General features: G+C 48.1%; 1 protein-coding gene and 3 non-coding genes across 4 annotated transcripts in view; 1 reads left to right on the plus strand and 3 right to left on the minus strand.

Annotated features, from left to right (window-relative positions):
- Positions 1-1477: 1477 nt before the first annotated feature.
- Positions 1478-25283, minus strand: part of LOC128721156 (matrix metalloproteinase-14-like) — a 46891-nt gene continuing 23085 nt past the window's right edge. The window contains exons 2-3 of the mRNA XM_053814877.1: positions 1770-1871; positions 1478-1696 (exon numbers count right to left, since the gene is read on the minus strand). Of these exons, the coding sequence (XP_053670852.1) occupies positions 1478-1696; positions 1770-1871 (321 nt within the window). The remainder of the gene's footprint in view (positions 1697-1769; positions 1872-25283) is intronic.
- On the minus strand, positions 1991-2063 carry Trnar-acg (transfer RNA arginine (anticodon ACG)). Its single transcript has one exon. It is a non-coding gene; the product is annotated as a tRNA-Arg (tRNA).
- Positions 2785-2868, minus strand: Trnal-uaa (transfer RNA leucine (anticodon UAA)). The gene has a single exon. It is a non-coding gene; the product is annotated as a tRNA-Leu (tRNA).
- On the plus strand, positions 14724-14807 carry Trnal-uaa (transfer RNA leucine (anticodon UAA)). Its single transcript has one exon. It is a non-coding gene; the product is annotated as a tRNA-Leu (tRNA).

A 25283-nucleotide genomic window follows, 5' to 3' on the forward strand; every position in this document is an offset into this window, starting at 1 on the left:
TTTTTCCACACAAACCACCACCCACGCACACCCACACGCGCGCGCGTGTGCATTCAAATGCATTTCCACGAATGGAAAACGTGCCCGCCAAGCTTGTGGCGTGTGTTGCCTGTTGTTAGCAGGCCAAGTTTTTCGGAATGCCTGCCTGACCTCCCGCCAGGACCAGGAGCCCGGTCCTTCAATTCATAAACTGAAACCACACCGCCGTTAAGTTGTCGCATTTTTCACTTCACTTCCCCCGAGGGAGAGGGGCGAAGCAGCGATGGGAGCGGTTTTGGCTGCCAGAAACAATTGCTTCCTGCTTGAAAACTTGTGGGTGGAAAACACTACGCAATGGAAAAAAACGCAACTAAATCAAACCCGGAACTGCACAGAGAGGGAACGAAAGGAAGCGTCCGGAGCGCCTGAAAAGGACATCCACGGGGACAGAGAGTCCACGTCGTGCACGTGGCTCCACGTGACGCGGTTCCTGCCGATGCACGTGATGTAAATGAAAATGGCGGACGGCTATTCGTTCGACCAGGAGCTCGCAATGGAACAGATAGCAACACGCTGCGGTAGCGCAGAAGTAGCAAGAAAGCTCACGTGCGCCCTGTGAGCCGTTCGTTTTGTTAGACAGGCGGCCAGGCCAAGCCAAAGCAAGTAAACCAAGAAATGTGTGGCGTGTGTTTTAAGGACGAAGAAACCGCTCCTACAGGTGGTTGACCAAAAAACTTCGCCCAACCAGCGTGGTTGCCTGGGGAGAGCATTTTGCACACGGAGACGAAATTGGTGGACAACTGACCGCCTTGCCCGAAACAGGATACTGGCCGGGAAAGCGCGTGCTGGATTGGGGTGCATTCTTGGTGGGAAAACCCAACCCCTAAAACAAACAGGACTCCCATTTAAACGTGACGAACGGGGTTGATAAGAACCAGCGTCTGGGCGGGCGTGTTGGTGCGTGTGTTTGTTTGGCTTTCTCATCAAGCGAAGGCGAACTCGTTTTGCAACTGCACGGATGAGCCGAGAGATTTCCGCTTCGGCATCCGGCAAAAGGACGTCAATTATCCGCACTTCATTAAGCGCACAATTAGCACCGGAAGCACAGCGCAAACAAAATCACTCAACCTGTCAATTCGATTCGACTGTCTCCCGTCCGCCTCGGAGGGTGAGGTTTTTCGGGGTTTCTTTGCAGCTCAATTACGTCCTTCCACCGTCGGCCCACTCCTCCCGAAAGTGCACCAAAGCGATGCCACCCGAAGCGTTGAGCAAACAACGGGAAAAGGCGCAACCCTTTTGCGTGGCGCGAGGATTCTTCCTGATTCCCTGAGCGAGGGTGGGTGTACTTGTTGTTTGCCAATTTGTTCCTGTCAAGTGAGATGACACCCATTTTCCGGGGATGCAGGGGGTGGCTACCACTTTTCCAAATCAGTTGCGTCGCTGATTGCGTTTTAATTTAATTAAGTAATAAATTGAGCATCCGAGCGTGGGCGCGCACTTACCTCCATGTAACGATGCCGTTCTGCCACTTCTGGCCCTGGATGATGTATCGGCGGGATCGATGAAGCACGGTGTCCACCATGCGCGCCAACCGGGCGTCGTCCGATGGCAGGAAGTCCCGCGAGCCGGACAGATCCGGTGCGCCACACCGCGGCTTCTTCATCAGCTCGTACGTTTCCTTGTCGATCGTGCCCGTGGGCTTGAGACCTCCGAACAGCTGCAGAAGATGGCGCGCGTGTGGGTGAGTGAGATAGCGATGGCGAAGGATCTGGTCCTTGATGTGCACCTACCTGCAGGTTGCGTACCGCCGATTCCAACTCGTCGATCGTGCGAAGGTTCCCGGTTTCGATGTTGGATTTTTCCAGATACCCGAAGCTCATCAAATATTGTAACTGCGCATACAAACAATTAAGAAAAATTATAAAAATGTAGTAAACTTTTATGATATCTTTCAATTGTAGCTGAAATAACACATTCGAATTTAAAATAGATGGTAAAAAAGTATTTTACTCGATCCTGCCAGGAGTCGAACCTGGAATCTTCTGATCCGTAGTCAGACGCGTTATCCATTGCGCCACAGGACCTACTTGAGAGATTTGTGCTTACAACGCTACAGTTTCATCGGCAACTGTCATGCTCATATGTTGCGTGATAGAAGCGTTTTGTATTTCACTCGTTATGTTTCTCATGCTTGTGAGAAATCATGCTTCTCACTTGTTTCTCACTTACTCACATGATGGTTCCACGATGCTTACAAAAAGTTTGAGTCAGAGTGGTCTGTCGATTTGTGAATCGGCTAAGACTTTGGTTCACTAACTTCGATGTTCTATTTTAGTTCTACTTCTATTGATGTATTAAAAAATGCATCGTGCTTAACAATTATCAAATGCAATGACATGCGATATTGTTTGCTTTACTTTTGCCAAACTTCTCGGAGAACGTATAGATAATCCAAAGAAAAATAAATCTTAAGATTGTATCGATTCGAACGACACCTTTGCATTACAACAAGTTTGTAGAGTACAATTTTCCAGTTGTACAAGAATTGTACAACGAGTGCAATTTTTTGCCAAGCATTTGGCAAACCATATTTTGTATGCTTATTATATTTTAGCATATTTCACTTTACTACCATTTTTCCACAGCCGCGTGAGCCCTCGCAACATGACACCAAAGGACAATACGGAAAATATACTGTACAAACAAACCCTTCGGTCCTTTGTTAAAAAAATGAGATAAATATTATGAAGGAAGTTGTATGAGGATTGTGCTTCTTTCACACATAAAAGTTAACAAGCTTTTCTTTGTCAGAAGTGGGGTTCGAACCCACGCTCCCTTACGGGAACCAGAGCTTAAATCTGGCGCCTTAGACCGCTCGGCCATCCTGACTTGGTGAGCGGGGGGCAAAATCTAACAATCCAGCGCGAACAATCTCAAGAGCAGAAGGACCATTCCAGCATAAAAAGGATTTAATCCAATCTTCCCTTGCTCTCATGCTGTGGGTGGAACGAAGAAGAAGCGCTTCGCTACCGGCTTAATGAACGTGTCAGCGAGCGCATCCTTTACACCGGTAATAACATCGATTTGTGGGATTTATGGCAACAAATCGCACACGAGAACCACGCAAGAAACCACACAGGACGCGAACGCGGCAATAACTGTCAATTTACTCGCACAATTGACCGTTCCTGATGCAGGCGGGTTTCGCACAATGAAGTTGCACTATATTTACTCCCATCCGCCCGACTGATTGCGGGAAGTGGTATTAATGGAAAAAAAGAAAGACGAAAAAAAAAAACAAAGTCAACCTGCCAAGTGTCTAGCCGGATGTGGGGAGACAGCAGCCCCCGTCCCATTCCCGAGGGTCACTCCTCTGGCACGTCCCGACAAAAAGGATGCCACCCCATAACGATAGACACAACCATATTCTTTGCTTCCCGAGAGACCGAGCGAAAATCAATTCGATGGCAATTGAGTTATGGCGCAGCCCTTCACCGATGGGGGATCCAGGCACAAACCACCGCTGGCACCATTCACCGGTGGTACGAGCAGCCAAAGTACGAGGTTAAAACAAAATTAAATAACAAAAAAAAGCAACAGAATGCGGCAGATTGTGAGAGGGAAAAATGGCAGCTAGTCCGGGGAGCAGCAAAAAAAAACAAGATCCGGACAGCCACCGGAAGCCGCGAGCGTCCTTCGGAGGGATAAATTGGCAAGGCATCGGGACCACCACCGGTTGCTTTTCCACAGCGCGTTCTCTCTCTCTCTCTCTCTCTCTCACACACACTCTCCCGTTCTCTCTTCTCGAGCCGGCGCGCGTCAATTACTTTCACAACTTGCCGCGTGGTTCGCCATCGGGGTGGTTCGCGCTTTTCTGGTTCATTTTCTTTCCGTCCGTGCTCGCGCCCCCGCTTGTCCTAATTGAATTGTCCAGGAGAAGCCGTCGGCGCCACATTGCCGCAAAGTCCACAGAGAAAAGGACCGCGTGGTGGTGGTGGTGGTACGCGAAGGCCGAGCGTGGTTTTGCCTGCATCAATTAACTGCACCCGGAATTGCACGCACTCGCCGCCGCCTAATTGATTCGTTTAAGGGAAGCTAATAAATTTCTGCCCCTGCCAAGTCGGCGCGATTGGAGGTGATTGAATTATTGGGATATTGTTTATTTTTTCCCCCCTCTCTTCGGGTTCTTCCCTGTTGTAACGTTATTATTATTTTTAGCTTCTTCGTTTAAGCATCCAACCAGCTCGGAAGAACCGAACACGATGAAAAGAAGCCCGCCTGTCCCAGTTGTCAGTTCATTCACCTATTTTTCCATGTCGTCTTGATTTTTTTGTCTTCATTTTCCCCACCCACAATGTCCTGTCAGCGCACTTCCGGCACGACACGATGACACAAGTAGGCTTTTTCGCTACGATCCACCCCTCCTAGTGGACGCTCGCCGGAAATCACATCACAAAAGCTTTCAGCAATAATTTCCGCACTTCGCGCCGGCTTTTTCATCAAACCCCAAAGTGGTGGATGTGGTAGCGAGTGTGAGGTCCTGCAAACAGGAATAAAATAACGCCCCGCAATGAAACGGAATTGGTTTGCCAATTTTTAATCTTTTCTTTTTGCGTTTCGCTGCTGCTGCTGTTGCATTCCCCACGGTATCGTTTTCATCGGCACTCGATTAGAAGTGATCGAAAACCACGCCATCCACCGGAGGCCGATAGAGCGCAATGGTGAACGATTTAAGGCACACCAAACGGGATTGGGCCTTCTAGCGGAATGGCGCTAACGATGCAGACGGCGGAATCGAATCTAGTAGCCGGTGACATAGAAAAGGGTCGAAGGGCAATTGGAAACGATCGTAGTAGCCGCTAAAACGCTATTAAAACAGTTGCCAGGGTAACGCCACCCTCGGCTGGACATTAGCCCGCAGGAGACGGTGAAATCACAAAATCCAACGATCTTTGAGATCGTTCAGCCAGAAGCAAAAAAAAAAAACTATAACAGAATCCCCCGAATCGACGTCTCCTCCAATTCGAGGACGATAAATTCAACCGACCGATTTGCATATCCTTGTTTCTGTCGTGCCGTACCCTTCAAACTCCCTGGGCTGTGCTGTGCGGTTCAAATCAGCCCCACCAATCGAGGAGTTGTGATTCCGATCCGATACGAATTTGACGACAGTTTTGTGGACGCTTTCATTCTCCCACCGATGGGAGCGGGTTTGCCGACCGAAAGTCGTAAAAATCTACGACAAATCGAAACCGGACTGTGTGGAAATAGTCCCGACCGACATGGAGCCGGTGTTTTGTGGTGCCACTTCGGATATATGTGGGGAGAATTTTTTGTTCGCTTTTTCAGGCACCAAAGTTATCGCTTTTGTTTGATGTAAGCCGTGTCGCCGTCGAAGTCACTACTCCCGGTGGAGAGCTCGAAATAGGAGTTCAAAAAGCGATTGTCTCGTCTGCCCAGAGTCGGCACCGTCTGCAGGTCCTTCGGAGGGTTATGGGGACGCATTTGCAAATAAAGAGCTTAATCGGATCGAAACCCAGAATGTATGGGAAACAAGGGCCACCTCAACGCTACCATTATTCGGCCCATGTGCCGGGTATTAATGATGAGTCCCTGCGGGCTACGGGTGTCCTTCGGAGCCGTAACGTGCATGTGAAAATGTAAGCCCAGACCCTGGTTCGTACTAATCAACCATTTCATAATCAAACACCAGCCACGTGTCTCGTTAAGCCGCTTCGTTGAAACAATTGTCACTCGTATAAACGCCTCCGGTATAACCGCAGCACACGGCTCAGGTCAGCATCGGTTCCAGGAATTACAGGGCGCGCTCGTTTTTTGAGCCTTGACAGTCAGTTGACCATTCCCCGTTAAATGGCGGCACGCTATAAATAGCCCTTAAGCCATTAGCTTTAACACGCTGACCTTTCCCCGCGGGCGATGGCTTCATCCCAATTGCCGAGTCCTTGTGTGACGCTCGGTAGTCGATAAGGATTATCAACCGGATGACTCACTTTGTTCCAGCGGCTGGGAAAGATTCGGTGAGCGATCAGAAATAGACTATCCTTCTGGGAAGCTTCACCCGAGCCTGGAATCGTTTTCAACTCGTCACAAGTGTGCGGATTAGTGGCGACACACACACATGGACACCGAACAATTGTCCTCTGACTGACTGACCGGTTCAATCGGTCTCTCGGTGGTGTTTTTAGTGCCACTCAAAAGGATTCTCCTCTAAGCAAGCGACCGTCCTGCTTTAGCACGCGCCTCCTGAAACAAATGATTCCGACGAATTTGAGCACGCTAGTTAAAATAATTCCCGCAAGTTATCCGCACCCAGGCCCCTCGGAAGCACGCCTACAAACGCCCGAACCCAAAGGACACCTGAAGCACGCCTGTAGTTGGCAGCCGTTCGAAAGGAGCGTTTTTTTTTTCATAGTGCGGTTCCGCTGATCAACCCACACCAACGGTCGGGTGCAAATCGAAATTGGCCTGATTGAGATTGATTTCAAGTGGATAAACTTCAACTCCCCCGCTTCGACGGGACGGTATGGCTCGAAGGACGAAGCACGAATTCGCTGAATAGACCTGCCAGGACCGGGCCAGGATGACCAGACGATCGTATCGATGTGAACGATATGGATTTTATTTATATTGTTAACTGTGAGCACACACACACACACACACACGGGCACGTATATGGTCGACCCTCCTCCCACACATGTGTCCTGAAACCCGCGGTTTGGTCCTTCGGGTTGGATTGTGCATTGACATCGACATCAACGCCGCAACAACGGCACTCGAGTGTTCAAGTACGGCTTTTTAGACGAGCCTAGTCGTTTGGGCATCCGTCCAGCACCACCCACTCTCCGATGGCTAGCCAGGGAAACCGATGCCGGTTTTCACCCTTCCAGGCCTTTCTCCACTGAGCCACAGCGAGAAGGGCGCCATTCCCACAATGTGCGCTCTTCTGCGCCGTATTGATTGACACACTCGAAGGCACCCACTCGAAGGCCCACACGAGAAGAGGGACCGATGCACCGGGCATAAATAGAATTGTGTGCCCTTCCGCAATGTCCTACAGGTTCTCGGCGCCTCCGAGAGGAAACCACAAAAAGCGAACACTCACACACACGCACACACACACGCATAAATCGAAACCCAAACAGCTCGAGCTCGAGGTCACAACACGAGCCTGCCTGCGAGTGACAATGATTCCCGATATCACCCCCTTGTATGTGATGAATGCTTCGCGTGGGGACCTTTTCCACCCGATGCCCGGTCTCGGAGCTTCATAATGGGTTGTGACCACTTTCCTCGCATTTTCCCCGCCACCCCCCCATCATTTCCGCCCCAAACGACAAACGACAATGTATTATTTTGCTGCCCCTTTCGGTTCGTTGTTCTATTCACGTCAGGTTGGGTTTTTTTTGTTCCACATCTCTTTCGCCCGCCCCTTTTGAATGACTAATTACTCTGCTCGGATCGAATGGCCATCCCTGGGTGGGAGATTGGTTAATCCGCGTCCGAGCACGGTGGTACTGAATTAAAATGGAGTCACATCGTTGGTCGGGTGGTACGTGAGCTTACGAGCTCCTTTGCTGTGACACGTTCGATCGGTTTTCACTGGAAACAGTGCAAGTGAGAGAGAGAGAAAGTGAGCTTTTGCTTTGTGGTTTGAAACGCGCGGGCAAACGATCGGCACGTACGGTTTCAGGAAATAAAAATGGCTCAATCAAAACGCGATGATGGCACAATTAGCCTTTTGCAGCGCACAATTGAAGTATCGTTAGGCGGCAGATATTGGTTGCCACTGTGCGCGTGTTTATTACAATGTTTTGAGTTGTCATTAATGAAGCTTTTAAAACATTCAAAATGCCTATTTTTTGCCAAAAAAATGGTAATTAAATAAACTAAAAACTATTATAATTTTTAACTCAAATTCGTCTTAGAAGAAGTTCGTTTTTTTCCCATCAATAAACGATTGACAATTTTCATTTAATGCCACCTCCTTTTCCATCGCACCCGGTGCTCCCAAGAGGCGTCACTGAGCTGCTCTATAAATACTTCCCGCCTCTTTCCGCGTTAATGGAAAGAAACGTACCCAGAATTGAAAGCTTCCTCTGCAGCGCGCGTGCATTGAATCTGTGCATAAAAATAACGGCTGCCATTTTCTTCGAGCTCAGGACCACCCCCCACCCCCGATCAGAGAACTCCGACTTCGGTCGTAGGGTGCCGATCACGTCCTGTTTGCGATCGATTTTGTGCCGCATCCAGACATCCGGATCGGGCACCTCTGACGTCACTGCATCTCCTTCCACCAAGAAGCCATGCACCCGACACCGCAAAACCTAATGGAAACGCACCGAGCTTCCGGTTGGTAACAATGGTAACAAAGGCGATGAGTCTTCGTTCACTTAAATGGAAAAATCCCCCCCCCCCTCCTCCCCCAATCACCCACCCACCATCTGTTTCCGGTTCGAGCTGCGGCGCAAGTGCATCGTGTAAAAATGCACGTCCGCAGCATTAAAAACAAAGTTCCCATGGGGCGACTTATGGTTGCCAGGGGTGATCACGAACGCAAGGCGCGGCGCATTGGCGTTGGCGCTCGTTTCTGCTTTGCTTCCGGTTTTGTTTCACTCTTATCACGAGCCCACGCTGGAAGGGTGGGAAAGTTGAATGATTCAATTAATGCCCCACGCTATTGATAATCAATTTACTCCCACTAGAAGTAAAGCGTGCGAAGCAGGACAGAGAAACGTCACATTTCGTAGGAAAACATTGAAATCGCTTGCGCCTTGTGCCGAGATCCTTGTTGCTACATAGTTATGCGGCGGCGGTGGGATGCTTAAAAGGACGATTGGTGCCGTGGGTTTGGGATGGGGGTCGTTCTCGGGCGACACTCTCCAAGAGAAGCAATAAGAAACTATGGCCCTGTGTTTATCCAATAACGATTATTGTACCATAAAAGTAATGCCGCACCACTATTGATTTCCTTCGGGCGTTCCTTTGCTGGGTGGGTGCTTCCTTGCCGGAGCGGGTGGAAAAGAAAATCCGCTTCGATCCCGTATGTCCGTCACTGTTGGCTCTTTGGTAGGTTTTATTTTATTTTATTTGCGTTTTTTTTTTGTTTCGTTGCTCTTCCCTCACTTGCCTCCATCACGTTTATAGGGAAATTTTACGACATCGAATCGCTTTTATGTTATTTTCTTCCTCCAGACGCCGGTGATCGGTGGGGGTGGCGTTGGGGATTCCTTTTTATTTTCACCCTGGCACTTTCTTTTGCTCTTTCCCTTTCCCTGAGCCGGTGCAACTCGTGCAGCTAACGAGCCATCACCCCACGGTGCCCACACCCCGGTACATGTGTTCTTCTGGCTCATTTGCGTCGAAGAGTTTGTAGCGGTAAATGCAACGGGCTGAAAATCGGGAAAACACACTTTTATCAACAGTTCAATCGATTTCTTCGGAAGCCGAGGTGGGAGACGATTTTCACGCGTGGGAATTTCTCGCTTCAAAGTGTGTGTTTTTTACGATTGAGCGGGGCAACGCTTCATTTTTTTCTTTCTTTCGTTTGTTTGCTTTTGTGAAGGATTTTAAACGGTTATCGAAGCGCAACGGATCGAACGTGGAAACCAAACCCAAACTGGCTGCTACTTCTACGGCAAAAAATGTTTTTTTTATGGATCGCTTAAAAACATTTTAATCTTTTTGTGCATAACATTATAGCTTGCGTCGATTTTATTGCAGCACAACATTTTAGCACCATGCTTAGGTATTTGGATAAATTGAATTACAATCCCATCGATGGGTTTCTCTAATTTGAAATGTAAAAAATGTGTTCGTAATAAGCTCATAAAACTGCTCAAACTTCATAAGCTTACAAAGCTCAAACCACAAAGATTTAAGCGTCACTAATGCCATCCTCCGTAGCAAATTCATCATCTCCAAATTACTCGCCCCAACTTTGAAACAACACACGCTCGACTTGAGATTCCAATCAACGACATTAGCACTAAGCGTAAATGCAACACAACTAAATGACCCCTCGTTCGGAATGCGATTTGTTCTGGCGGGTTTTATTTCGCTCCTTTCCAGAACGACAAAACTAACCCCCGAAATGGCGCTCGGTTGATATGCACGTTGGTCGTGTTGGAGACGGAACAGTCGCAACAACTACAGAAAAAAATGGAAGTAACACCAAAAGTAACTTCCCCGGGGTAGCGAGAAACCAATCTGCTCGACATCGACCGCCCGAAAATAAAGCCATAAGGCGAAAATCGCCACGGAAGTCACCACGGCAACCATTTCGGGGTTCACTTTCCGATTGCGAACCCTCTTCAAAAACCTCAGTACGGATTTGAGGTTGTGGAAATCTTTATCAACTTTGTCGTTGACGGCCAAGAAAGGGACAGTCACGGGAACGAACCGGTGGAACCCTCTCGCACCTAAACTGGCGCGAAAATGGTCGTTCCACGGGCGCGCTCATACATTGTGCCATTCTCGCCACATCCCGTGCGGGAGGCAAAGTGCAGTAAAAGAACTATTTCGCACCGGAGGCGATAAGACGATTGCACTTTTTATCGCTCGCGGTACGAAAACCGTGCTTTGCTTCGGCCCGGCAAACACCCGGACGAAAGAAAAACAAAAACAAACAAACTAGCTTTTCTTTTTCGCTTGACTATCCTCCTTTCGGGTTCCGAGGATCCGAGGTTTTCCTTGAGCCGCGTTCACGTTAAATGTTACCATGTTTTGCCGATTCGTACCATCCACCCACTGGCTGCCTGGGAATGGTTTCAGGATGTCCGTCCTGGATGGAAGCTTGCTCGTACGCTCCCCGACAATATCATTTATTGCTTTTCAACTAACTTGCAGGCAAATGTTTTTCCACCACCCATTCGAGTAAGGGGGTTTTTGGGAGCTGTGTCTCGTTGCTTTGTTTTCGTTTTCAGACCCCTAAACGCAGCCTCGCAGTCCGGAAAAAAGCAAACCCGAGGCAGCGCTGTAACCCGTACCGAATTTATGGACACAATTGCGTTTGAAGTACGCAAAGAATGCGGGGGAAAAAGAAGAAGGAAAGATCCAAATAAAGGATTGAGCTTTTATTTATTGCCCACGAGGGTGGACATTCGCACGAAATTTGTCCCATAACATGTCGAATAGTGCTTCGTTAAAAGAAAAAGCTCTGAGCTGGAACTTTCGTACCAGCGACTCCCCCCATCCGTTCCGGAACCAAACGGAGCATTATCTCGACGGGAAGCATCAAAGTCATCATCACCATCTAAAACCGAATGCGCCATCGCTTGCGCCAGACGTGGTGAAAGATCGAGCGAAAGTCACCCCATCGCTCGGGGAATCGGGAAAGAAAGAAAGCTTAGTGCAGCAGAATGCGTTCTTCACCGTGGCGAAAGGATCCATCCGCCACGGGCATCGTCAGGATGTCAGCGACGATGACGAGAATGACGACGACGACGACGACGACGTCGTCAGTGCAGGCGATAAATATTTATTTGCCTTTGTGTGTGGGTTCCGAGCATTAGGCGGATCGGGACGCAGGACCTTTTTGCGTGGGGAAGAGTGACGATAATTTCACCACCACCGGCATCGAAAAGCGATTCCACCACAAACAGTGCTGCACTCGCGCGTGGAATGAGGAAAAACGCCACTCTTTCGCAGCCCATTAATGGAAACGTGGAACGGAAACGGAAGGATGCAGTGGCACCAAAGAAAAGGGACAGCGCGAAGAAATCTTCACGAAAAACATCACCATTCCATCGCGCTCAACTCAAACCAACGCCACCATCGAGAAACGAGGAAACTGTCGCCCGTTTTATTACTTTCGCCAAATAATGGTTTATTACGGCGTTACGATTTTTTCCCTCGCCAAGCCGCACCGTGTGGTGCGTTTGCATTTTCGCCACGAGTTCCCGCTGTTCCCGATGTTCGATTCGATCAGCACGGGCGCCACCCCGCTAGAGGGCGCAAGTGGTGTCAATTTGATTGCGAATTTATTCGGTTATTGAACCGTCGCGCGGTGCGCACTCGAAGGATTATCCTGGACTTGTCTGGGGTGGGCACGCGAACACGGGTTCGCTTCCCTAATCCGCCCAATCGGGAGGTTATCATCGTCCTCGGTGGGATAAGCAGATAACAAACACACAAAACGAGCAGTCATATGCGAACGGAACAAGGCAAGGAGCAACGCCAGCAGACGACCGTGCGGAGACGTGGCAGAAGTTTGTGCATTTCTTTGTTCTCACCTAAATCAGGTTTTATGCGATAAACTTGTTTATTCCCTTTCGTACCACTGGCCGGGAACCAAAACGCTTCTGGCTGGCCGAGAAGCGTCGGGAGGTTTTTGTGCGACAGCAGCGAAAGAGCGGCAAAAAAAACGGAACCCAGCAAGGATTCAACCACGGCATCCTTCGGGGCATTTAACGATAGTTTTGTGCTCTGTTTGCGTGATACTTTTTATACGCTGTTGGCTGTTTGGTTTCGTTCGCCTCTTCGTGCGCTCGTTTGCTTGTGAAAGGGGTTGTTCCTTTACATTTCACCTACTCCGTGTGATGATTATCGTACGACATCGGTTTCGCGCGGGCTCCGATGGTACGATTAACGAATGCGAAAATTGGATTGTAAATGATATCGGAATAAACACACACGCCCGTGGCTCGTACGATGGAAGGACGAGAAATGTGTTTACAGTTTATGGAGGGTATTAATTTGAGCCCCTACGAGGTGGTTAACAGTTCGTTTAGCTTTCGACCTGTGGAACGAGAAACCAACGTACTATCGGAAGGTAATTGAAGGAAGGTTGAATAGCTTCAAACAGACATGCATTTGATACTTTAGATCCTTTCAATTAACATTTGTATATGCTTTTAGAAAATAAGCAAATCAATTCTAATTTAAACTCTTTTTTTTAATCACGCAGTCGTCTAATCCTTTCCAAAATAAAGTATTTCTTGATATTGCTTTATAATCCTCGAACAACTCCAAAAGAATCCAAGTAAAAGTTAAACCTCATTTTAACATCATTAAACATTAAATGACCTAATTTTACATCCACCTAGGCCTCCAAAGAACCGCCCACCACCCACATAAATACGTCGTTCTTTTTTACTGTCACCCTGGTTAATTCTTACGAGAATTGGGCCAATAATGTGTACGTTCGCTCGCTGGTGCTTTCAACTTCCCAGCACGCCATGTGCCTAGTAGCTACGGCAATAATTTCCCAATAACGTCTTGTTAGAACATGTGGCATGATAAGGTTTTTTTTTTACTTCAAGCAACCCTCTTCGTCCATAAACAATCTATTCCAACGGGTCGCACCAAAAACGCGAAACTGTGGCTGTGGGGGCACCGTATCCAAAATCTTTATCGGTAATTATACGCCACAAAGAGCCGGTGATTACCGTTAGCATAACGCACCTTTACGGCTTCTCGTTTTTGCCTTTGCCGGCAGGAGCGCAAAGTCAGGCTACGTGCGCACGTTGCTCCTTAATTGACGATACGCCAGCAAGTGAGCTGGCACTCGCTCGCGACGACTTCGCTTCCTCGACGTACAGTCGCCACCACCTGCATGATTAATGATCATAAACGCAAAAATGATGCTTGGACTCGGGCTGGATGGGTAGGACATCGCGGTGGTAGCAAACTGTTGCCCAAATTTTCATTAACACACAATTTCTACCCGTACCGTTTGCATAATTAATCATAGCCGAAATTACCCAGGCTTTTGTGGAAGGGAGCAACAGAGAGAGAGAGAGAGAGAGATAGAGAGAGGGAGCAAATGGAGCTGAAGGCAGTTCCGTATGGCACAATGGTCATACGCGCGGTGTATGCGCATCAGGTATTCCACGTGGGCTGGTGGAGCGATAACTTTACAGCTGTTTGAAAACTACTTACCCACAACCACGACGACGATGATAGCCGCCCCCAAGCGAAGAGTCCTTTCTCTTCATGCCTCTGTTCAGGAATGCATTACGTGCGTTCGGAGTCGCGGCCAAGTTAAATGAGATCCCCAGGTCGGATATTACAAATGCAGCCGGCGTGTGGATATTGAAAACGCCGCCCGTTCGGTTGCAGGAATGAGCCACACGAGCGAACGGGGTTTGAGGGAAAATAGACGCTCATCGGTAGCGACATGCAGATTTGCCTTGCCGCCGGCAATAATCAAGCCATCGGGTAAAGATGCACACGCGGGCGAAGGTCCTTTACCGTAACCATCGTGCGGGTAAAGGACTACGACTTGCTGGGTGGGAAAGTTTTCCGAAACAAGCAAATCAACTTTTCTCATTTTCACAAGTCAACGAGCATTGTGAACGTGCTTTTGTGAGGGACGGCTGCGGGCATTACCAGACAGTGATTCTCAGGGCCAATAAATTTGTTTTTTTTTATGATCAGCTTCCGGTTAGAAGGGAAGATCCATTGAGAAAAAAAATCACATATAAATGAGGTCGTTTTTAAGATGTGCAATCATTGCAATGAGCAACTTGACCTCGCGCTTTCAGACCTACAAGCGATTACAAATTATTTTTCAACCCCTACCTATTAACGACGCATTGCAGCGAGCGTCGTATTTAATTGAGTATGCCGCGAAGAAAATGGCGTATCAACGTGTGATTAATTTATACAACCGCTTGAATTAACAATGTAAACAAGAGCAACGCTTTCATTGCTAGCTATCTGGTCCCACGGTGACCATGGGAACCCGTATTTATATTGCGCATCTGACACGAAACCCAGCACAAGTCAGGATGGCCGAGCGGTCTAAGGCGCCAGATTTAAGCTCTGGTTCCCGTAAGGGAGCGTGGGTTCGAACCCCACTTCTGACATCCTCTTTTTTTTCGCTGCATCTGCGCACAACGTATACAACGTGTCGCGTTACATTAGCGAAAATGTTGCACGTAGCCTTCATGTCGCGTACGTCTTTACAAACAGTTCATAACAAAAAAACTGCACTAAGTGCACGTACGGGACTATTTTTTTCGAAATGTTACTATACACATTTTTTATGGAAAGCAAGAAGAAAATGATTTGTGTAATTTTAAAAAAATAGTTGTATTAAATATCGCATTTATTATTCGTTTTTGCATTTGCGCGGCTGTTGCTTGTTTTTTTCAAACAATGTTCAAAATGCCAAATTTTGTCTGTGATAAGATAAGAACCAAGCTGCAAAAAACACAGAACGATGCTCATCGCGTTCAGCTGATTGCATCGTCTATCTTGTTACGTTCACACGGCTCTAACGGTTACAATCACAGTTTCCTTCGGAGAATCCCCACCACCCAGAGAATGCTAAAAATAAGTCCCATTCATACCCAGACGGCGGCTGTTGGCGGCTTTTTCTCGCGCTCTTGCTAATGAACGACGGCACCACCGCCCTGCTCGGTGCCACATGTTTCGGTTCGGAGATAAAAATACCACCAGGACCGTGTACCAGATCGCAGTTTCGTTGGCATAAGATCGTCCATATGCTGCCACCGAGATAGCGCGTTGCTAGCACCGACCGGTAGCTCTGGGCCTCCCGGGAATCTGTCTCTCCACCGTTGTTTGGTTTTCACGGCGTGGAAAATACATTTTCAGGGATCGAATCTCTACACCGATCGTTGGTTTGAAAAATTTCCCTCTCACGCGAAAGACGACAAACCACGCGCCGCATTGCCGGTAAATCCTCTGATGTGCTTGGGCGCTGTATGCAAGCGTCATCATTACTACCGGCATAGATTACAACCACCGTTACTAGACCTCCGCTTTTGGCCCCCACGCCTTGGGAGGTTTTTCCATCGATGGTACACAGTTGTTGCGCTCCTTTTTTCGGGATGCGAAAAAACACGGAACACAGTTTATCTGCGGGCTGCCATCGGACCGGGACTGATTGACGGGTTCATACGTCTATGAACTGCGTTCTCTCGAGAGGGTGTATGATAAATGGAGCAAACCGATGAGACCGGCTGCCCCGAAGGACGTCTTTCGATAATCGGTAATCCTGTCCGACCTTGCCAACAAGCATCAGCAGGAACCTTCTGACCACTGGGGTCGGTTTTTGACAGCCTATCCTGTCAGCCGCATATCGCGGGTGGAGATTACGACCCACTACTCTGTCCGTGTGAGTCCGTGACAGGACGTTATTGAACAAATTTAATGCCCTGATTGGTGTACCGTAGAAGGAGAGAGAGAGAGAGAAAAAAATGAGAGAAAACAAGATAAGCATTTGATTGGAACGAGCCGATCAATCAGCTTCGCGAGGAAGGAAGGTTGATCCTTCTCCCCACCCAAGACGGCTTCCGCACGATAAGGACCGTCGCGGCAGGTTTGAAACGCGGACAATGCCCATTTACGACTGCCGGAGGCCATCCGGTAGCGGGTTGGCTGTCCTGCTTTACAATCGCATCCCAACGACCCCGTACACATGGCTGGCGCCTGTCTAATCCAACTATCCACCACTCGTCCGACCAGCAGACACCTTACCCGATTCCGATGGGCGAAACATGACGCGCGCGCGAAGAGTGCAGTATTTTTCACAATTTTATTGGACGATAAATTCGCGCTAATCGGAAATTTATAGCTCCATCTCGGGACGCCGACGCCAGCAAGTGTGTGAGTGCGTGCGTGTGTATCAGCAGGGACGAAAGGCACCCAGGCACATGGGGATATTGGCGTTCGATCCGATCGGGTCCGTCGAATGTCCATCATCAATTAGAGCGCGGTCCAGCCAGCCAGCCAGCCAGCTAGCCAACCAGTCCCGACGACCCCGACGGACAGCGTGTAGGGCTCTATCAAGATCGTCTCCACCACCAAGCCGCCTACATCCTGAGGTCCTTCGGTTGGGCGTCCGACGACCGATTGGCGAGACGCCGGGGACAAGTGCATTTTCATCATAAAATCCACTCCCAACCGACCGCCGTAATCGAATAATGTTTAATCGGTTACTTTGTGGACTGTTTGGCGCAAATAGAACGAGCAGTTATAACGGTCTCAGTGTGGCCATGAAAACCGCACGAGCACCGAACCTTTTTGTGACCATCCACCAAGTGAGTTTGGGTGCTGACAAATTCCAGAAAATGGTCACAAAAACGAACCGGATCCTGAGGTCTGGAAGTCAAGTGCCGTGTGGTTAATGTTCGAGGCACTTCTTGGCGTTTCAGCAGATGTCAAACACGCCAGCGCACGGGAAGCGCCACTTAAGGGTAAGGTTATAATTAATCATGGCAGCTTGCACGACGAGCAGAAGAGCAATCATCATCGGAAGCAGAATTGACAGTGAAACTGGTTCAGAAACAGGACAATGAAGGCTTCCCATTCTGCTTCGTGAATTCCAAACGATACAGCTAATATTCAGTAAAACAGCCAAATGTAAATTTGCAATAAAGAACCCGCAAAAAGTATATGAGAGTAAAAATTACCACCTTTAATGAGTGAATCTGTTCCGCGTGCCTTAACAAATAACCCAAAGCTGTTGACTATCTCATCAATAATGCATTAGCACACGAACAATAATTAAATTACAGACCGTTCGCAAATTGGACAGCCTTAACAATTCCCTCTGCATTACTAATCATCCCAAGGAGCCATTCCGGGATCGCCCCTTTGGTCGCATCTACTCAGCATCCCGCGCCAACAGAAGCATTTAACATACTCGTAGGGTCATTTGCTGGATTCCATCGAATACAATTATCTGAGTCACCGTGTGCGCGAGGTGATTCCGCGTTTAGGAAACCTGCCCCAGTCAGGCAACCAGGTACGATCGCCTCTCGAGGGTGACTTTGAAGGTGTTTCGATTGCCACTCAACGAGAGATCGCTGAGCAAACACACTCGACGCCGACACAAATGTGAAAATAGAGGCGATGCTTCAAACCGGACATTTACATTTTTTGAATATTTTCACACAATTACCACGCCGGGATGGCTGCTGCATTCGGCAAATAGAAAAAGTGGGTTTGGATGTCTGACTCACGGTACGATCTGCGCATGATTAATCGATCCAAAATGTTCACCTGCGAAACAAACGAAAAACCCCATCCCTACAGAAGCACGTGAGGGAATTCAACACATTAGGCTTCGGTAAGAAAAAGGTTAATTTCATCGACGTCATGACGCAAAGCATGGCTTCTCGCAGGGATGACGTTTCACCAGCAGTCCGTGTCATCGTCATCGCTGCTCGATCGCTATCGACCGCAAGCGATTTATCACGATCTTTTCCAGGAAATTCACTACATTCCGGCCACATGGAATGGCCACGACGCCGGAGATGCCCGTTCACAAAGCCCAAAGCAAGCGGGCACGCACGCAGGAAGGCATTTCAATTACTCCGATTTCAATCTCACACCACGGGCGGCATATCCATCGAGTCCGGTTAAAGATCACATTCCACTTTGAACCCGCGGCGTACACTCAAGGGCTCGCGCGATCGATCCTAGAGCCGGAAAGGCACGCTACGTTGTAGATCATGTGTGGCGAGTGTTCTCCTTTTCCCATCCACTAGAACCAAGCGTCCGCGAGATGCTGATCGCTGGCATAACAGAATCCGATGCACTTATGCTCGCTCGTAAGCGACCAAACCATGGCATGGGTTTGAATATTTTCCCGTGCCCAGCTAGATGATCACCACATGATCATGGCCGATGAATGCGCGTCATTGTAGCCGGATGATTTAATGAGTTTCTTCAACCCCACCATAAATTGCGGCCCGCACTCGAACGCGGGACAAGTGCAGACCCGGGATGGTCGATGCATCGGCATCGATCACCCGATCGTTTGAAAGCAAACGTGTCGCTGCCTCGCGCATTAATAGTAGTTATAATTGTATTATTTTCCCTTCCCCGAGTGGGGTGATCAATTTGAAGTGGAGGAAAAACTGTCAAACGGAAAAAAGCGGTGCCCCAGAACGTTGGGGAAGGAATAAGAGGCGCATAAACCGCCACCAACGGCAATGGCACTGAAGATCGATGAACTGTTGCGCGACATGGAGTGCAAAATGAAAGGCGGACCCCCAAGAACGACAGCTAAGATTTGAAAGAAAAAAAAACATAAACGAGAAAAAAAAATAATACCCCCACAAGAAGTAATGGGAGTAAGATTTATGGGGCCGATCAAGCGCCGCATTGCCCCATTGGCGGCAGCAATAGATTGAAAACGAGATCGAGATCGAGATGTGCAACAGTGGAGTTGGGTTGAGCAAAAAAAAAGGAAACGACTCCGAAAGCGCTGGGAGGTGAATAACTGTCATTTGCTATAAATAAATGCGTTCCGGCTGAATCATTGGCCTAAACTGGTCTACTCTTACGTCGACTGTCCGTGCATGATTGCGCGAACACGATTTTAATCGAAAATGGATCATTTGGCAACGTTACAGCTAATTTTTTTTCGAATATGGAAATGTATTTGTGAGATAGATATCTAAATCAATATTCGTTGGATATTTATGCTCAATTCATAAGCAGAAAAATTTATATTTAGTTGCTTAAATACATCTAAATATTTTTGATCCACCTTCGTTACGGGTTTTACGAATGCCTTACTGAATGCATCCTGAAACCCATCCCGTCCATTTGTGCTTATTACTGACACGAAACGCTAAAAGCATAAACACATAATGAAAAGCGTCGAACACGCACACGAACAAACGCATCGAAATAGCTCCCTTTTCCGGGTGTCGCGACATAAACCAATTAAATTCGAGGTGTGATATTGTTTCCCGAGAGCAGCCCTCGGGCGAGCCACGCATCAGGCCTCTCCACGTGGGCTCGTTAATGTACACGCGCACCGTTTGATTTGAAATTATGATCCGTGAAAATCCGAAACCAAAACACACACGCACAGGTGAGATCTACCTAAAGCAGCTTTAATGGTGCTTGACTATCGGGGTTCGATTATTAAGAGCCGGCGGCAATTGCCACCATCCGAAGCACGTGCATGAGTTGCATATGTTTACGCAAATTCGTCGGCATCGAGCAGCCGACTCAACTGTGTGGGCAGTGGTAGTTGTTTTTAAGCACCCCCATTTTGCCATTATGCACCCGTGCATATGCGCTTGCGATGGTAATTAAATGAATTTCTATCCCATTTATTGCAACACCCGCCGGTCAGTTCAAACGGCACTGGACACACGAGCGAATTTGCAGCCATTCCACCGAGTCCGGTGGCAATTTCTGTTTCAGGTGGGCGGAAGCTTTCGATGTTTGAAATTGCCAAATCGAATTAGCCACCGCTGGTAGTGGGTAGCGTGGATAAGCAGCTATAAAAGCGCTGCACTGGAGTGCAACGAAAGGGACAAAGGAAACGGTGCACTATTCGCTGCGACGACGTAGTGTAATGCCATGCGGTCGCCTGAATTTTCATCCCAGAACCAGAAGCACCCAATCGGACAATCGAATTAAGTCGAAATCGCGCCATCTGCGGTGACCAACCGGATCCGGGAAAGTGGAGAACCACTCTCATCATCCGTCATAATCACAAGCAATTACAAATCTGATCCAAGCAAGCTGCCCGTGCTGAACGTCAACCGCAGATGCAAAGGGACACGAGCTTTTTTCTCGTCCTTTCTTCAAGTAATACACTAACCAAAAGACGTCGACAAGACCGGCTTAAGTGGAAAAGTAACTGGAGCAGAAATTGTAGCTTCTTGCACCATGAGCCACTGTCTTCGATGAGTGCTTTTTCTTCCGTCCGCTGGGCGGTTGAATCCTTTTTGCTGCTGCTATAGCGCAATGAAACAATCGTTTGTAACGGGCGTTTTTTTTTTCTCTTGCCCGGTGAGAAAGCATCCATACTCTTTTCTTTCTTTTTGGTTCCATCTGCTCACAACGCGCGAAAAAATGCATAGCAAAAAGTGTAAGAAAAAAAGGCATGCTTCCTTTTCCCATTTCTGGATGCGCGGGAGGCGACATTACAAATGATGCCGTCCATCGTCGTCTGACACAACCGGGGATAACTCATCTGCTCGGGTGGTCGAGCATGCGGGGACGGAATTAACAAAGCAAACGGCAAAAATAAATAATGAGGTTACTGAAATTGAGCTGAGCTTAAGCGATGCGTACAATGGACGCGTGAGCTGGGATATGAACAAAATAGGGCAACGTGTTTTGGTTTATAAATAAAAAATACCACTGAAGCAACATTAGAGAAGAGATGATTTTGAATAAACATCATTATCAGCACAGGCATACCGATTTAATCGCGCATCATTAAGCCTAATGGGCAAAAGACTTCAACTCCTGCATAAGCGACGAACCTTTTTGCGCTCGGTACAATACGTTTAGTTTTGCTTATATTAGTTGATTAGAAATATCATTTGTTTTTAAATCCAACATTAACATATTCAAATGCAAAATAAACACCATTTGCTGATAACATGTGACATCATAAACAATGTCCGGCTTTGTTGTCTGCAGCTGGTCCCGTCGGACGGAGAGAAGCAGCATAACTGCAATAATACGCCCAGCTATGGTTTGTTGCGCTTCAGCAAACTTCACCAACAAAAAACGATGCACTCTGGGGTTTCGTGCCCCGTGCCACCGTCGCGATGTGGTCCGGGTTTGAATTGCCAGCGAACTGACCGAATTAAAAACAAGGCAAAACTCCCACCATTGGCATTAATTTCCTCCCGCAAGTTCTGAAACACAAGATGAACTCCCGCAAGGCCACATCCCGGGACCTCAGCTAAACAAAGCGATGGAGAGAGAGAGAGTTCGGTGAAGAGCAAATTCATAAAACAGCTTCGAAACAACGTATTCCATCATCTGCGTCCCGAGGAGATTATGATTTCCATTTTCCAGCAAGCTGGTTTCCGGGAAAGCGAGACAATCCAGGGGGCTGGTGAATAGTTCTCCCCCACTCGTGTCAGTGGTTCTAATGTTTCACCCCATCGTACCAAGCGAAGTGCATCAATTTTGCGACCACTGGGAGTGTGCGTGGGTGGTGGATGGAGAATAGTTCGCTTTGACTGGTCACTTCATCGCCCGCTTGTTTTCATTACCCAACCGTCTGGTAAACCCCAACCTCGCATCCGGAACTGGGTTGCAATCTGCAAGCGTTCTTTTTTTTTTCCTGCGGTAAGGATTCAATTAGTTCCGGCGTTCCCGCTGGAGCACCGAGCAGAGCAGCGTCCAGTTCCTGCCACCGGGTTTTGCTGACCGCTCCGGTGGTGGTCCAGAGATAGCCGGGTGGTGGTAAATAAACTTCGGCGTTGTGCGATGGTGTGCAAGTGGAGAACGTGTGATCCCACGTACTCTGCGGCACGTTTTAGCGCGGTGATGGTTTGGGATTAGGTTTCACGATCGTTACATAAACTAATTAATACAACGCGGCCTCTGTCGCTCACAGTTCGCGTGCCATACCTTGCTGCATTTGCACCACGCGAAAGGTTAATGCCAACCCGCGATGAGTGGGCTTTCGGGCAATTTTTCGGCACAAATCCCGCGTCCGGCGTAAATAACCACGCCATTTGGATGGGCCTTTAATTCGAACAGGGCTGATTAAAACAAACCACCGAGCCCAAGTGTGCGTGTTCGTGTCGTGTGGGCTTAAGAGCTGACCGATATCGAACAACAAAAAAGCCATACCTGTGCACGGTTTGGGAGGCTTCATTGCTGGTCACAGCGCTGAAGAGAGAGATGGCTCCCCAAATCGTGGTTTTTCTATATGCAATTGAGAGGATCCCAGCGACCACTGCGCGGCAATCGAGCGCTCGTCGCTTGGATGTGACGAATTTATTGCAACTTCCCCGGGCCAGTTTCGAACTCGCTACCGACAACAAGTGCACAGGCGTGCTTCGGTGCGTGTTTGTCTGAAATTTGGCCACTGGAACCGAACGCATCACCGTAGCGATGATGCTATCATGTCGCCTTATCACGGTGCTGGCAGTGATTTGGCAGCTACCAGCAGCTTCATCGGTGATGATGGAACCACCGAAGCGTATCCATCACGGCCAAAGTACGCTAGGAGGGGATAGCAATACAACCAGAGCGTCCGGCACAACCGCGAAAGAAAAAAGGCACCAAAAAGTTGTCAATTGATGGTGCTAAAAATAGGCATCACAAGTGCCACAGTAAAATACCACGTCGTACATTTTGAGTATGGCTGTGAAGACTGAGTACAGGTACTTTTTCTGACATTTTATTTAAATATTATAATCAAAGATTTTTAACAAAAAAAAATATCCACTGTTAAACATCAAAACAGAGTTTTTAGAAGAGTATTTATTAAGCTTTAACTCTTAAAACGCATTAGATATTTAAGAGTGAATCATAGCAAAGTGCTAGCAGTTCTATGAGCTTTAGGCCGTTCAATATCAAATTGAACACAAAAAAATGGCCCCAAAACATGAGTCATACTGTCTTGCATGAGTAAAAAATGTATCCCAAACTCATGCCAGAACCATCCAAAGCCAGCTCACACTGACCGCTACCAAGTGGAGCCAGCCAACAAAGGTCCACGTTAGGGCTCGGTCCCATATCATGGACCGCCACTTTTCGCACCACTCTGTTGCCGTTACGGTGAGGCTCGAACTACATAACGGCACGGTTGCTGGTGCGGTAAGAAATGAACAATTACTACCGACTAGCGGAACGACTAGCAAATACGGGAAGCATCGTCCCAGCCGCAATTTGCGTGTGGAGTTCGAATACCACGCGTACCGCATTCGGCCAGAAACGATGTTATCTATCCGGTGGTTTCGATCATATCGCATCAAAAACACTCATATTGACTCGAACCGATGCTACCAATCAGCCGAAGATGGGTTACGGGCTATCTTTACGGTCGATCGAAATAGATTCCGCAAATTAGATGCCACCCTACGGAGGAACCGAGCCCGAGATGGCAAATGGCATATCGCATTTCCTTGCGAGAACGAGGCTTCTCCGTAACCGTGCCATGATGAATAAATCAAACGTGGTGGGCCGTAATGGAAATGGCAGCTGGTATTAGGAATAAATAAATCATTCCGGAAACAATTACATCGAGTGGGCTTAGACTAAATGTTTCACGGCTACCTTTGGTACGGATAAGGATCACATTTCACCAAAATGCGCTTGTATTTGTTGTGTTGAAACGGAGTGCTGTATTGAGATACATACCTGAAAATAAAACAAAGAAACGACTAAATTAAGTACATGAAAACTGATTGGCTTTAAAAAAAATGTGGAAAATGTTTTTAAAGAAGAGAAGAGATAAAATTCAGTGAAAATCAGGAACCTACGAGCTAACAAAAAAAAATGTGATCATTCTCCATTGTTTCGCATTAAGCATCATCAGCGGCTATAGAAGTAAAGCGATTCAAATGCAAAATTCCCCCGGCGTTCTAACGAAGCGAGCCCAATCGGCAGGCGAACCCACTGACGTTCCGTAGGCTTGCGCTGACTGAAAGAGAAGCAGAAAACAACTCCAACGACGACAACAACAAAAGCAAAAAGAATACACCGTACATGAGGCGGAAAAAGTGACACGCAAAAATTGAGCATATTCTTTCCCACATCACTCCCGGAGCAACGCACGTTGCATACATAATTCACTCGCCGGAGGTCAGCCCTGCACGCCGCCGGTTGCCCGTTTTGCGGGAAAGTATCATCATTTTTCAAAACCATATTTATTTATGTCATAAAGCGTCAACCACCACTACCACCGGGGGTGGTTGCAGGCAGAGTTTGGTGGCCGATTCGCGTCCCCATAAAACCCCGGCACCGGCGCAGGGCGCGTGGTCATAAATAATGCTCCTATCGCGATGGGTGGCGGCGACCATCGTCTCCCACACCAGGCGAAAACAGAAAAAAAAATGGTAATAAAAAAAAATCGTAACACCACCAGGAGGGTGGGCTTCGTTTTTGAGTGAGTGATTTTTTTTTCCACCCAGGATACGTTCGGTTCAAAAAGTCAGCCGTGTGCGCACAAACGCGGGAAAGTTTTCCCACAAAATATTCGGGGCTTGGGTGGTGGATGGGTTTGTTGCCGAAACATTGGTTACACTGCACGTGTAAAAATAAACCACCAAAACCGGCCGGTGGCCTCTCCGAACCTCACGCTCTTCTTATCACGATGTGCTACCGATGGAGCGCATGTCAATCATGGAGCAAAGTTCAGATCGCGCCCACAATCATGCCCGCAAGGATAACGCGACCGGAAGTGGGCGATGAGGGGGTGGATCCACCTCGCTCACGTGTGCGTGCGTACGTGTGGTTGTTTGTTTATTTCGACCATGAAAAATGATCGGTTTGGCAAGAGTGACAATTCGATTGTCCGATTTCCACCGACCACGGATCAATGCCGGTGGCGCCACCGGAAAGAAGATGGCCGACCGCTCTGCGACACACCC

Source organism: Anopheles nili, chromosome 2, assembly GCF_943737925.1.
Source record: "Anopheles nili chromosome 2, idAnoNiliSN_F5_01, whole genome shotgun sequence".
In the NCBI taxonomy this organism is placed as follows: domain Eukaryota; kingdom Metazoa; phylum Arthropoda; class Insecta; order Diptera; family Culicidae; genus Anopheles; species Anopheles nili.